The following is a 14,394-nucleotide window of genomic DNA, read 5'->3' on the forward strand; positions in this document are numbered from 1 at the left end:
CGCCAGAGTTGCCCTTTAAGGCACAGAAGGTCCCTCCACCATTCTTGGGCATTGCAAACAGACAAGTGCTATGTGTAGATCACGCACTGACAATTGCGTCTGCAAAGTATCACATCGTTCATGAAAGCAGCTGAAATTTCAAGCAAATCACCGTGCACCCTTCTTCTCGAGGAAGCCCTGCTCTCTGCCAAAAAGTCAAGGTGATGCATATAAACGCCTATACATCCAATGCACTGACTGCAATGTCACCGAATATAGCATGTGGCTTTGGCAAGTGATCCGATGCACAACACTGAATATTGCCGTTGCTGCGCAGGAACAAAGGAAGAGAAACAATGCTCTTAGTGCAAATGTGAACTCATTTCTAGCATGAAGAATTAAAAGCACCACCTACAAACACACTAGTCAAGGTGAAGAAGTGTCTACTGTCTTGGTAGTGAAGCTTGCGTCTTGGCAGCATGGGGATGCAGAATTTCTCCTATATCCAGCAATGATGAACCAATTTCAAAACTTTGCACAGTAAAACACTCCCTAGATTGTGCTTGACAACTGTTAACTTTCAGAGTAAAGTAATATTTTCTACTAGTCCTGATAAGGGGCCATTTAAGAAATGCGGTGCTGGCTGTGTATTAGTGACATGGTGAGAGGCATGGTGACAAATGCTAATGTGACAAGTAGGATTGATGAAAATCTGCCAAGTGGACGTACAATCCTTTCTATGCATATTGCTGCCTCTCGTTGTCAAATCATTCATGCATGACAGCTTTCGTGTGCCCGTCATATGTCAATGCTGCGGGTATTCGTTTGAAAATTTAACGCTGTGTGCAATTGTTTCATCCCACTGTGGACAATAATTTTTCTTGCTGTGCTCTGAAAACAATAGTATGATGCACTCTAAAACAATATTACACCCTTTGGGTTGTATCTTGCCACACAACAATAATCGTCATCTGTCTTGTCCGCATTTCCTTTCTTTAACGCTGTGAGCCCGGTACTTTCCGGTAACGAACGGCATGTGCGTTATCAGCATGACATAGCATTCCCGACAGGAAAGTAGCGGGCGCGGCGTTTTCAAGCAAGGGAACGCAAGCAAGGCAGATGACAATTGTTGTGTGTTAGATATACACCCCAAAGGGTGTACCTATGTCTAAGAGTGGAAATTATGGAGTAAGACTAATTGTTGCCATACAATGATTCACAATGAAAATGCAACAAGAAATGCTTCATGAATGTTCGCACAAGTATTGACAGTTATTAATGCCGAAAGTTGGGCTAGTTGGTGTTGATGCATTTGCTGTGACATAGTTACTAGCGCAAACAAGACTAACGGAAAAAAGGTGGGACAGAACAGAGTGCAGAATGTTTAGTGAGATGCCCGTGCTGATATGATGCTGTGTGTGCGTAAAGTGCAGGGCGTGTGCTCCGGCCTGGATTGCTAGTCCGAGTGACCCTGTGCCGCGGCCAAGGGGGCACACCCGCCGACAGTAAGGTGCGTCGCTGCCCCAGTGACACGTGGCAGGTGGTGGAGATGGCTGCTCCAGGGGGTTTCATCCTGCATCGTGTTGTACCGTTCCGTGCACCAGCCGGATACACTCCACGTGGGTACAGGTCAGTGCTGAATGTATGATGCTTGTCATCAAGTGCAACATAGTACTTACGAGCAATGAAGAACCTGACAACATTGGAGAATGTTTGCGGGAGTGGCTTGTTGGGCGAGTGGTTACTTGAGCAGGATATGAATGCCAGTCACCAAGTGGAAGACACAGCTACTGAATAAAGTTACCAGTCCAGCACTGTCTGCACCATCCTTGTGGTTTTAATGTAACTTGTGTGATCTGGGAACTTGACCAAGATTGCAGTAGGTGGCTAACCTCTTTCACATACTACAAGCTTGGGCCACTATATATATGTGCTGGCTGCTGTCTTGTCGAGGAGATGCCACTGGGCTGCAGTCTTGGGTCACAAATTGTGTGATATTGCTATGTGTTCATACTTTGGCAATCCTCCAGAAAGGGTGGGACAAGGGGCATAGTATATTACAGCTATAGCACCCCATCCACAACCGACACCTCTGTATCGAGAGTGGCTACTGGATGGATAGCCATGGAACCAAGCTACAGCCAATATACTAGTTGTAGTGGGCGTTGCTTTGGAGTTTCAATTGGGGGGGGGCTGTGATTATAACAAAATATAGTGTCGTAGTATCATTAAACATTGTGGTTGGCAGTGAGATTGTGACCTCGTGTGTCTACGAATGTGCCCATAAGGCTTCATGATTGATAGATGGTGTGGGGATATGGCAGGAGAATGCAGTAATCATTATAATAATCATAACCTATAAAACACATCATTGCCTATTACACAGCCGTCATAAGAAAGATTGCTAATGATTCACTAAGATGGAAAATTGGGCGAGTTGATGAAGCTTCTTGGTAGCTACAAGGCATCTTTTGTCCACATCTGTCACGCTGTAGCTACTATGTTGCTAATATTTACGTTGTCAATCATCTCCAAAGGATGGATGTGCCACCAATTTTTTCTTCTTTCCTTCTTGTTGGCATTCCTGACTCAAATGGCATTGAACGATGCTTGGATTTAGAGAGAAGCTGGCATGTTTTTGAATGAGCATCTGTAGCAAAAGTTTCGGGCTCAAGAAATTATTGTGCCCGAGTGGCACTCCCCTACCTGGACTCGGTGTGCCGCTCATGGAGCCAAGGGATTGCTGGCTTAGAGTTACTGTATATGCTACCAAAGGTAGCATATACAGTAACTCTATGCTGACTGTAAATGCTGCTCCATATCTGGTGATCATTCATAGCAAAACTGCAGGAGTACTTCCCTGTATTGCTGCGGTGCTGTGGGCAAAGCTGCACGTGCTCTCCTGCAGTCCCTCTTTCGCCACTCCCTTTACAGTGTGTGGGTACATAAGCTTTACTTATGCCTATGAGCAGAAAACAGCACTTAATGACAGGCCGAAAAGAGGGACACAGACCACACTGCTGTGGAAATGCACTCGTGCATTTCATAAGGCAACACAGGTTAGTTACATTACAGTGAGCCAAAAGGTGTGCTAAAAAATGGGTGTGACAATAACAAGTGAGGAAGCTTTTGGGCAGCTGTCGGTTTTTATTTTGTTACAGTGTAATATATTGCTCATTTGCAGCATAGTTGTGTAAAACTTATTAGGATTAAAAATTAGGCTGTTGGTATCTTTTACAACAGTACTTTTCGAGAGGCAAAAGAACGCAGGGCATGTGCTGACTACCAGTTTAACTTATTACTATACATACATAAACAATAGCTTATTACCACAATCTTACTCCTTTCAACCCGCGCCTGCCCACATACAGCCTGTAATTAGATATGTGATGCCAAGCATTTGAATGGGATGACTCAACTTCAGAACAGATTTCTTTCTCTGAGTGTCTTATCAACCTTCCAAGAAGGGCACTTTGCAATCGCATAAAGCAATTGAAGGGTGACCAGCACATGCGCCATCATATTTGATTGTTCTCACACCGCTGCTCTTTCATGCATTATAAGCTTTCCCTGTATCTGTAGGTGTTCCTTGTGCCTTACAAAATTTGAATACACATGCTATTGCGACAGTGTGTGGTGTGGAGTGTATGCAGCTGCTTTCAACAAACTTTTGTGTTCCCTATATAGCCTACGTGCTTATGCACCTTCTTGTCAACCCCATGTGCCTGCTACCACAAAAAAAAAAAAAGTGGCGATTTCGCAATCATTGATTGCGATAGCAAATTAGACAGCTATACAAAGTAAAAATAGTAGTTTTATCGGCCGTATAAACTTAGAAACATACGCTTATTTACTGGATTAACAAACATGCTGTCAGTGCGCACAAACAAACATGAACAGGGCATGGGCCCCGGATGCCAGGTACCAGTGGGGGGAGTGCCATGTCTAAACCTCCCCCCCCCCCCACTGTCTAATACCCCCCTCTTTCTGCCGGCTTGACTGGGCGTAAATGGTGCACAGTGCACCGATAACCAGCGGAGTAATGCCAGATGTGTAGTGCCGCAGAATTGTCGGCTGCAGCTTTATCAACATCTTATCTAATAAGTGAACGAATGTGCGGGCTAAAAGATTTACTTCGCTAATTGGTTGCTAAGCTACTCGCCTTAGCGGAAGGTTTCATGTGCGGTGCGCTTGTGGGGTGCGCTCGATACTCATGCGTCTCTAAATACAGTCTAGTGATGTGGCTCTTGGGTCCCTCTTCCCTTCAGTCTGCGCTATCTTAAAATAGGATGTAGTGAGTACTTGTTTAATTAGGAATTATAGAGGAAACATTGCAATGGCTGCTTTCGCTGGTTTGATGGCCGCCTTCTTTCTTTCGTTCTTTTTTTTTTCCGTGGTGACATCAGTAATCTACGCGAGGTGTGCGCTCTTCTGTTCCCAACCTTGTGGCGGTACCACAGCTTGGATAATCACGTTTGACAATAGCAGCAAATAAATGCTTTATGGATCAGAATGATGAGAACTCGCAATTGTCATAGCATTGGCGCCCACGCACTAAGGAAGCAGGTGGAGTTTTCAAATAGGATGGGGAGATCAGCGTCACTGACACGCTATTTAATTGTCATTTGGGTTCAAGGCAGCACACAGCCAAGATACTGTATGCCGTTGTACCTGCGTCGATTTTTGTGAAATTGTTGGGCAACATATGTCTATCGGGCTTTTAATTTTGTAAATGCAGTATTGCCTCTAAAATCGCTAATTCAAAGTTTATGAAAATATTTTTTTTACTTGTGAGCCATATCCTCCATGAAGCCACATTTGTATTGGCCGCCAAACCTTGCAGTCTGACAGCAGATGTGCAAATGCGCTTATTACAAGCTATCAGTGCAGCACTCTGTGTTATTTGGTGCAGAAAATAAAACAGCGTGTATACCTGCTGCATTTGCGATCTCTGGGAACGAGAGCGAAGGGAGGGGGGGGGGGGGGGGGGGTGGACATGCGTGGTATCCAAGGCGGTTGTGCTGGGGCTGAAACAACCCCCGCTCCCCCTCCACCGGAAATGTTCGATATCCTCGCCTTCCTGACTACACCCAGGGTGGGAGGGGGCGGGGTGGTCCCTATGGGCCCCGGGCACCAGACGGCCTATGCCACTGTGCGTTCGTCATGCGTCGCACACGCCGCTGAAGCGAGTGAGGCTGGATGTGCATGTGTGCGTTGGCCTGTTGGGCGACTCGTCTGCCTCTCTTTCCTTTTTTTGGATTTAGCCTGGTTTGTTGTGCTGCCGGCGTATTCTTGCGTTCCTTCTGCACTTCGGCACAACACCACTGCACTATTGGACTATGGCAAGGTGACAAATTTTGTTTGACAGTATGCTACGCATTTCAAGCAGTTAGGCTTGCAACTAAAAACTGTGACCCCGAACATTGCTGTAATTTATTTCGTTACTTCTTTGGATACCTAGGTATGCTCGCCAAGCCTTGCGTTTTGGCGCACTTAGCGAAAAGCAGCTCGGCTATGTGACGCAGTTTTGCATGTACACAATCTTGCCGGGACAAGTTCGTGACGCTTTCTCTGACTGTCAACATGATTGTAATTAATTTCGTTATATTTTGGGATAACTTTGAGGCACACTCGCTGCGTGTGTCGTGACGCTGCGAAAAGCAGCCCGGCCGTGGTGACAAAGTTAGTCGTGGGACAAGTTTGTGACACTTTTTATGGCCCCACCACAACATATACCTTCCTTCGGTACTCACGCTTGTCAAAAACGCGACGAGCGATTGCCAAAAGTGGTAACATGGGAGTGTGTTGCTTGCGTCGGCAGAACGCGCAAAAGGCAATGCCAAGTAGCTCAAACATCAGGAACTTGTAACTTGAAAATTCGGTCTTCTGAACGACTGGAAACAAGCTTTACACTCAAGCATTTGTCTTGATTGCGAGTAGAAGCAATTCTGCGAGCGTCTATACTCTGTTCCATACATAGCAGTCAATGCTGTGGAGGCTAGAAAGACTTCTTGCAATGGCTTCATTCGCACCGAAATATAGTTTGATGTTTTTTGACTGCAACTATGGCTGACTGTTGTTTATATAGAGGCTCAGTACTGAATGAAACAAGTTTTAATCCTTAGAAAGAAACACACTGGTGGTATACGGCTGCTAATGCATTGTTTTAGATAATTTTTATTGTTCTTTTCGTGCATTTGCATCTCGTCGCCGGGAGCGTCACATGCATGCTCATGTGAGCGAACGCTGTTGGCGCGCAGCGATGCATGGATAGACGGAGTGATGACTTTTCTTGACCGAACTTTTTGCGTAGCAGCGCTGGCTGCTATGGAACAGAGTGGTCTGGTTGAGAGCCTGCGTTCTGGCCACCTGTGTGTATACGTAGCGTACTATCGGTTGAAGCAAAGTTCTTTTTGGAAACGCACTGTCGCCCGTGTGTTTGTGCTCCTTCAAGTGCAGGAAATAAGCCCTGGTAATAGGCGAATGCTTGGAAATTAGATGTCTTCGTGATATGTACAGTATTGTTTGGGATGAGTCGGATATTTTCCACGCCATGTATTGTATGTAAAAGTGAATTGCTTTTGTTTGTAATGCTGCCCATATTCACCACTTACGCATGTTTCGTCTCTACACTCATTATTCCTATAAGGTCTTAATCCCAAAACGACACGTGCTTGTAATCTACTTGGTTCAGCTGATGTCGTTCGGCGGAACTTCGTACTGGAACTGCTGCTGCTTACCTGGTGCCACAACGTTGGATGCATGCACAAAAAGCCCGGAACAAGCGTTTATATAGTTAAAATAAACATTTTCTTATTTCACAAGGCATCTTGCGTCTTCTGTATGAAATTGCACGTGACACATATTCAATGGAAGCTTGTAAAAATCATTCGCAATCATTTTTACTTCATAATAAAACACTTCCGCACCAAGACCGTGTGCGGTTGAGCAGCGGAAGCAAGAGAGAGAAAAACTGCGCACCGATCAGCGCAGCCGGTGTGAAGGCTAGCGTTCAAACCGATACTGGAAGTGCCGTTCAGGCATTAATGCGTAGTCACTTCGGCCACTGGGCTCTATGTGGAGACAATGGTTGAGTGGACCAAACGTGGTTCTCCCGCTGAGGCATGGAAAAATTGTGCGAGGGCACTGCGAGCGAACTGCATTGGGGCACGCTTCACAGCACATTTGACGTAATTTCACTACACGTGCTGAGAGCGATGGCGCGCCCGTATAATGGTGCTTTATTTCAAGTGCAAATTTATATTGACACCTTTTTGCTACGTATACATATTTGAGGCATGGGTTATACAACGTGTCTTCAATTTTGCTGTCATTGTCAAGTGCGTCATCTGCTAGCGCGCACGCGTTCATAGCGCGGACCATCGCGGACGGCCAGTTTTTCTCACAGAAAGTCTGTGCAGTAAAATTTTGCATGGTTTTACTTGCTTTGGTGCGTCCGCTGCTCTTGTCGGCCAGTACGAAGTGTAGTTTTAGCCAGGTAAACTGCTATTTTTAACATTGTTTTCTGAAAGTGACATGTAATTTTTGCCACAGAAGTTGCCTATCTGCAACATGAAGCTACATAAGAAAGTTTTACTGATATGGTGTCATTTTACATCCCCTTCTTTTGGTGGAATATTGATCAGGGACAATCATCAACAAAAACAATATTACAGTGAAATAAACCAGGTTTATAAACAGCGTGGCGCAAAGAGATGCAAATGACCAATGCACTTCTGTGATGACCAATTATTTTCCTTCCCTCTGTGCAGGATGCTATTAATCAGAAGAAAAGCCATTCACAAGATGAACAAACGATTGTGTTGTATTAGCGTTAACTACTACTTGTGGCAATTTATTCCATAACGAAGTAGCATGAGGAAACAGGGAATATTGGTGCATGCTAAGGTAACTGAATGGTTGCCTAACTGTTGTGTTGTGTATGATCGCATTGGCGGCTCAGTTATGTGACATTCACTCTGTCACTTTCACTCTGTGACTTTTAAGGTGACCATAGTGACACGTGTACTTATATTTATCGGGCGACCACGTTTCGCCATCTAACAAATCTTATCGCACAGCGCGGGACGCGCTTGCATGTATCCGAAGTTTCTGGAAAGTTATCGATGCTTCTATCCGCAGTCTGTTGTCGCGGAACCTTGTGTTGTCTGATTTATTCGCCTGACGCGAATGGTGTAGAACTTTGTGGAAGGCACGCGGGTCCCAACGATTAGTCTGGAACATTCGACGATTCTGTATAAAAGCCGACGCGCTTGACCCGCTGATCAGATTTTCGACGATCGCCGACTGTGTTCGCCGCCTTCGTTGTGCTATAAGTGTAGCCTGTTTTGTGGGCACAGGTTTGCCCAATAAAATCTAGTTTTGCCTTTCACAGTATCGCCACTGTGTTCTTAACGTCACCACCACGTGACATCTGGTGGAGGTGCTTTTCGTTCATGTACCGGACGCCCCCGACAAGCCGTGATCCAAGCCCGGACCGCAAAGAGAACACCAACGTAGTCCCGGAGCATCGACCAAGCCGCCGTCTTCAACAGCTGCCCCCGGAGCACGGACTTCTACCTAAGAAGACCAAGAAGATTGTGGACAAGGCAACCCCAATGGCAGCCCCAGCGCCCCCCATCGTGCTGCAGCAGCCCAGGGAACCTCCGACGTTCCGCGGATCAACATTTGAGGACCCGGAAACATGGCTCGAGACGTATGAGAGGGTCGCTAGGTTAAACAGTTAGGACAGCGACGACAAGCTGCGGCATGTCTATTTCGCACTGGAAGACGCCGCCAGGACCTGGTTCAAGAATCGAGAAGCCACCTTAACGACGTGGGACCTGTTCCGAAGCGGCTTCTTGCAAACGTTTACAAGCGTCGTGCGAAAAGAGCGAGCCCAAGCACTACTAGAAACCAGAGTGCAGCTGCCAAACGAGACGATCGCGATCTTCACGGAAGAGATGGCCCGTCTTTTCCGGCACGCCGACCCGGAAATGTCAGAAGAGAAAAAAGTCCGCTTCCTGATGCGGGGCGTCAAGCAAGAACTTTTCGCAGGACTTATTCGTAACCCGCCAAAGACCGTAGCTGAGTTTTCGGCAGAGGCATCGACGATCGAGAAAACTCTGGAGATGCGCACCCGGCAATATAACTGCCAGGGGCTCACGCCGCAGTACGCCATCCAAGGACTGGATTCCGGCGACCTTCAGGAGACCATCAGGGCCATTGTGCGCGAAGAACTGCGCAAGGTCCTGCCTTCGTCGCAGCCCCAAGTGGCTTCGATCGCCGACATCGTCAAAGAAGAGGTGCACCGATTGCTTGGAGTTCCCGAGCTGCAACCACAATTACCGCAGCCCCAGCCAGAAGCGATGACATACGCCGCCGTCGCACGCCGTCAAGGTCCCCCTCCGCGATCACGCCAGGGCCCTGCAACGACGCAATTCCGTCGTCCGCCGCCGCCGCTGCCAGCACGCCCACCCGTCGCCCAGCGTACCTACGCGAGGAAGACGGACATTTGGCGAGCCCCCGACCACCGCCCGCTCTGCTATCACTGCGGAGAAGCCGGCCATGTGTACCGCCGATGCCCATACCGCGACCTGGGATTGCGAGGGTTCGCCGTCGACGCACCGCGCCCTCGGGAAGGTGAACGCCCTCGTGACATCGCCGACTACCTCGCCACTACTCAGCGGAGCCCTCGACGACCGTCCTGTTCACCGTCACCAGGCCGCTACCTGTCGCCACAGCGCCGACCATACACTGGCCCAGCCCGGGGTCGGTCCGTCAGCCCATATCCGGAAAACAAAAAGCAGCAACCGATGGAGGTGCGGTTGCTGTTCGTCGAACTGACGAAGATCCTCCGCCGCCGCCGAAGTCTGGCAGGAAAGAACACGCCGACGAAAGACCACTTGACGACACCACGTACCAACCACAGGTCAACTCGACGCAGCCGTGATCCGACGCTGAGGCCTAACTGTAACGCAAGACAAAGAACCACCGACCTCGACGTGCTTCTCGACGGCCACGCAGTTACTGCCTTAGTAGACACAGGAGCCGATTACTCCGTCATGAGTGGACCCATCGCAGCCCAATTGAAGAAAGTTAAGACTGCATGGGAAGGCCCGTTAATTCGGACCGCTGGAGGACACCTCATCACGCCGAGTGGAATCTGCACGGCAAGAATTACCATTCATGACCGGACTTACCCTGCCACCTTCGTTATCCTGCAACAGTGTTCACGAGACGTCATTCTCGGCATGGACTTCCTGAACCAACACGGCGCAATCATCGACCTGAAGTCGAAGTCAATAACGCTGTCGGAAGATCAAGCGATACCGCCGGAGAGCCCTCGTAGTCACCACGCCTTGAGTGTGCTCGAAGATCAAGTGAGCATCCCGCCTCGCTCCAGCATTGTTATTTCGGTCGGCACCGAAACACCCGCTGACGTAGAAGGCGTCATCGAAGGCGACCAACGTTTGCTGCTCGACCGTGAAATTTGCGTCGCAAGAGGGATCGCTCGACTGCACGGAGGAAACACGAAAGTGTTGCTGACAAACTTCAGCCAGGAGTTCAAGCACATCAACAAGGGCACGGCGATCGCATACATGGAGGAAATTCAGGAAACCAGCGATGCCTTTGTCATCTCGGATTCTGTTGCATCTACCCCGACGACCGTGGTTCCTGAGCCAGACTTCGACATAAATCCAAGTCTCCCCGTGATTAAGCAGCAACAGCTCAGAAGTCTGCTTCGACGATACAAAGACTGCTTTTCGACGTCATCGAGGGTTCGACAAACACCAGTCGCAAAGCATCGCATAATAACCGAAGAGTGCGCTCGACCACTACGCCAGAGCCCTTACCGAGTTTCGATGCGAAAACGCGAAGCTGTACGACAACAAGTCGATGAAATGCTGCGCGACGACATCATCCAGCCGTCGAAAAGCCCGTGGGCGTCTCCAGTTGTTTTAGTGAAGAAAAAGGACGGAACCCTACGTTTCTGCGTCGATTATCGTCGACTGAACAAAATCACGAAGAAAGACGTATACCCCCTCCCACGGATAGACGACGCATTGGATCGGCTCTGCAATGCTAAATACTTCTCATCGATGGACCTCAAGTCTGGCTACTGGCAAATAGAAGTCGACGAAAGGGATCGCAAAAAGACCGCCTTCATCACGCCAGACGGCCTCTATGAATTCAAGGTTATGCCATTTGGACTGTGCTCGGCGCCTGCAACGTTCCAGCGCGTGATGGACACGGTGTTAGCAGGATTGAAGTGGCAGACGTGTCTTGTTTACTTGGATGACGTCGTTGTCTTCGCCGGAAATTTCGACGATCACCTTAAGCGGCTTGCGACGGTATTAGAGGCCATCAAGTCATCGGGGCTCACTCTGAAGCCGGAAAAGTGTCGCTTCGCTTACGATGAGCTTCTATTCCTAGGCCACGTCATCAGCAAATCTGGAGTACGCCCTGACCCGCAGAAGACAGCTGCCATCGCAAAGTTCCCGCAGCCAATCGACAAGAAGGCAGTGCGCAGATTCCTTGGCATGTGTGCCTACTATAGGCGCTTTGTCAAGGACTTTTCACGTATCGCTGAGCCACTGACACAGCTAACTAAATGTGACGTCGAGTTCAAGTGGGAAACGCCGCAGGCCGACGCATTTCAGGAACTCAAACGACGCATGCAGTCGCCACCCGTACTTGCGCACTTCGACGAGCACGCCGATACCGAAATCCACACTGACGCCAGTAGCCTAGGCCTCGGTGCCGTGCTAGTCCAGAGAAAAGATGGTCATGAACACGTGATAGCTTACGCTAGCCGGTCGTTGTCAAAAGCGGAAGGCAATTATTCTACGACTGAAAAGGAATGCCTGGCTATCATTTGGGCTACAGCAAAATTCCGCCCTTACCTCTATGGCAGGCCATTCAAAGTCGTCAGCGACCATCACGCGTTGTGTTGGTTAGCTAACTTAAAGGACCCTTCAGGACGGCTGGCCCGGTGGAGCCTCAGACTACAAGAATATGACGTCACGGTAATATACAAGTCCGGAAGAAAACACTCAGACGCCGAATGCTTATCACGTGCCCCCATCGATCCCCCGCCGCAAGACGACGAGGACGACGACGCCTTCCTTGGAATAATAAGCGCGGAAGACTTCACTAAACAGCAGCGAGCAGACCCGGAGTTAAAAGGCCTCGTCGAATACTTGGAAGGGAACACCGACGTTGTCCCTAGGGCATTTAAGCGCGGGTTGTCTTCGTTCACGCTACAAAACAACCTGCTCGTGAAGAAGAACTTCTCACCAGTCCGCGCCAGCTACCTTCTTGTTGTACCGTCAGCGCTGCGTCCAGAAGTACTGCACGCCCTACACGACGACCCAACCGCTGGGCACCTCGGATTCTCCCGGACGCTGTCGAGGATACAGGAAAGGTATTACTGGCCGCGTCTGGCCGACGTCGCCTGTTACGTCAAGACATGCCGAGACTGTCAGCGGCGCAAGACACCACTGACAAGGCCAGCAGGGTTACTACAGCCGATCGAACCTCCTCGTCGACCATTCCAGCAGATTGGGATGGATTTGTTGGGGCCGTTTCCGACGTCAACATCCGGGAATAAGTGGATCGTCGTGGCGACGGACTATCTCACCCGCTTTGCTGAAACTAAAGCTCTACCGAAAGGCAGCGCAGCCGAAGTAGCGAAATTTTTCGTCGAGAACATCCTGCTGCGACATGGTGCCCCAGAAATCCTCATCACCGACAGAGGAACGGCTTTTACAGCAGAGCTCACCCAAGCCATTCTGCAGTACAGCCAGACAAGTCACAGGAGGACAACTGCCTACCATCCGCAGACGAATGGTCTCACGGAGCGCCTGAACAAGACCCTCGCCGACATGCTAGCAATGTACGTCGACGTCGAACACAAGACCTGGGATGCCGTCCTGCCGTACGTAACACTCGCTTACAGCACGGCGGTGCAAGAAACAACACAGATCACGCCGTTTAAGCTGGTTTACGGCAGGAATCCGATGACGACGCTCGACGCCATGCTGCCGCACGTCACTGACGAGGAAAATCTTGACGTCGCTAGCTATCTCCAGCGCGCCGAAGAAGCCCGACAGCTCGCCCGCCTGTGGATCAAGAACAAGCAGAGGACCGACAGCCGACACTACAACCTCCGACGATGCTTTGTCGAGTACCAGCCCGGTGACCGTGTTTGGGTTTGGACCCCTATACGCCGACGAGGACTGAGCGAGAAGCTCTTGCGTCGCTATTTCGGACCGTACAAGATCATCCGACGTATTGGCGCACTGGACTATGAGGTCGTGCCAGACGGCATTTCGCTGTCACAGCGACGCCGCTCACGACCTGAAGTTGTCCACGTTGTGCGACTCAAGCCGTACCACCAGCGTTGACGAACTTTGGGACTTCGCGTAACTGACCTTTGGACTTGCTTTCTTTTCGTTGTTTTGTTAATTATGTTTAATAAGTGTCCTTTTGTGTTTCGCTCTTATATTTGTAGCATCGGGATGATGCTTTTTAAGAGGGGGGTATTGACACGTGTACTTATATTTATCGGGCGACCACGTTTCGCCGTCTAACAAATCTTATCGCACAGCGCGGGACGCGCTTGCATGTATCCGAAGTTTCTGGAAAGTTATCGATGCTTCTATCCGCAGTCTGTTGTCGCGGAACCTTGTGTTCTCTGATTTATTCGCCTGACGCGAATGGTGTAGAACTTTGTGGAAGGCACGCGGGTCCCAACGATTAGTCTGGAACATTCGACGATTCTGTATAAAAGCCGACGCGCTTGACCCGCTGATCAGATTTTCAACGATCGCCAACTGTGTTCGCCGCTTTCGTTGTGCTATAAGTGTAGCCTGTTTTGTGGGCACAGGTTCGCCCAATAAAATCTAGTTTTGCCTTTCACAGTATCGCCACTGTGTTCTTAACGTCACCACCACGTGACAATAGTAAAGCTGATAGATAAATTTTAATCTGGATACCATTCTATGATTATCAAGTTTTTTCATCTTTGCTCTATCGCACAGAACTGACATGCTTGAGAAACATGAATAGGTAGAATAGGTAAACCTCAAGGCCAAGTTCTGCACCCTTTCTATTTTTTAATTAAATATTGTTGATACGAACTCCAGATTAGGTCCGTATATTCCAATTTTGGCCTAATGAGAGCTCTGTATGCTGTTAACTTTACAGCAGGTGACGCATGACGTAGTTTTTATTTTAAGAATGCCAGCTTTTTCAGTGCGTTACTACAAATATTATCTATATGGGGTTCCCAACCTAAATTACTCGTGAGTGTAACACCCAAATACTTCACCTGCCTAGTTTTTCTTTACATAAGAATTTTAGATGGTGTAAGCAAATTCTAAAGGTTCTTTTCTGTTACTAAAGGTTATG

At 48.8% G+C, this 14,394-nt stretch overlaps 1 protein-coding gene across 5 annotated transcripts in view; it reads left to right on the forward strand.

Annotated features, from left to right (window-relative positions):
• Positions 1-14,394, forward strand: part of LOC126529763 (ferredoxin-fold anticodon-binding domain-containing protein 1 homolog) — a 155,339-nt gene that overhangs the window by 95,140 nt on the left and 45,805 nt on the right. For all 5 annotated transcript variants that reach the window (XM_050177268.3, XM_055070025.2, XM_055070024.2 and 2 more), the window contains one exon: positions 1,408-1,608. In XM_050177268.3, the coding sequence (XP_050033225.1) occupies positions 1,408-1,608 (201 nt within the window). The remainder of the gene's footprint in view (positions 1-1,407; positions 1,609-14,394) is intronic.

This window comes from Dermacentor andersoni, chromosome 9, assembly GCF_023375885.2.
Source record: "Dermacentor andersoni chromosome 9, qqDerAnde1_hic_scaffold, whole genome shotgun sequence".
In the NCBI taxonomy this organism is placed as follows: Eukaryota; Metazoa; Arthropoda; class Arachnida; order Ixodida; family Ixodidae; genus Dermacentor; species Dermacentor andersoni.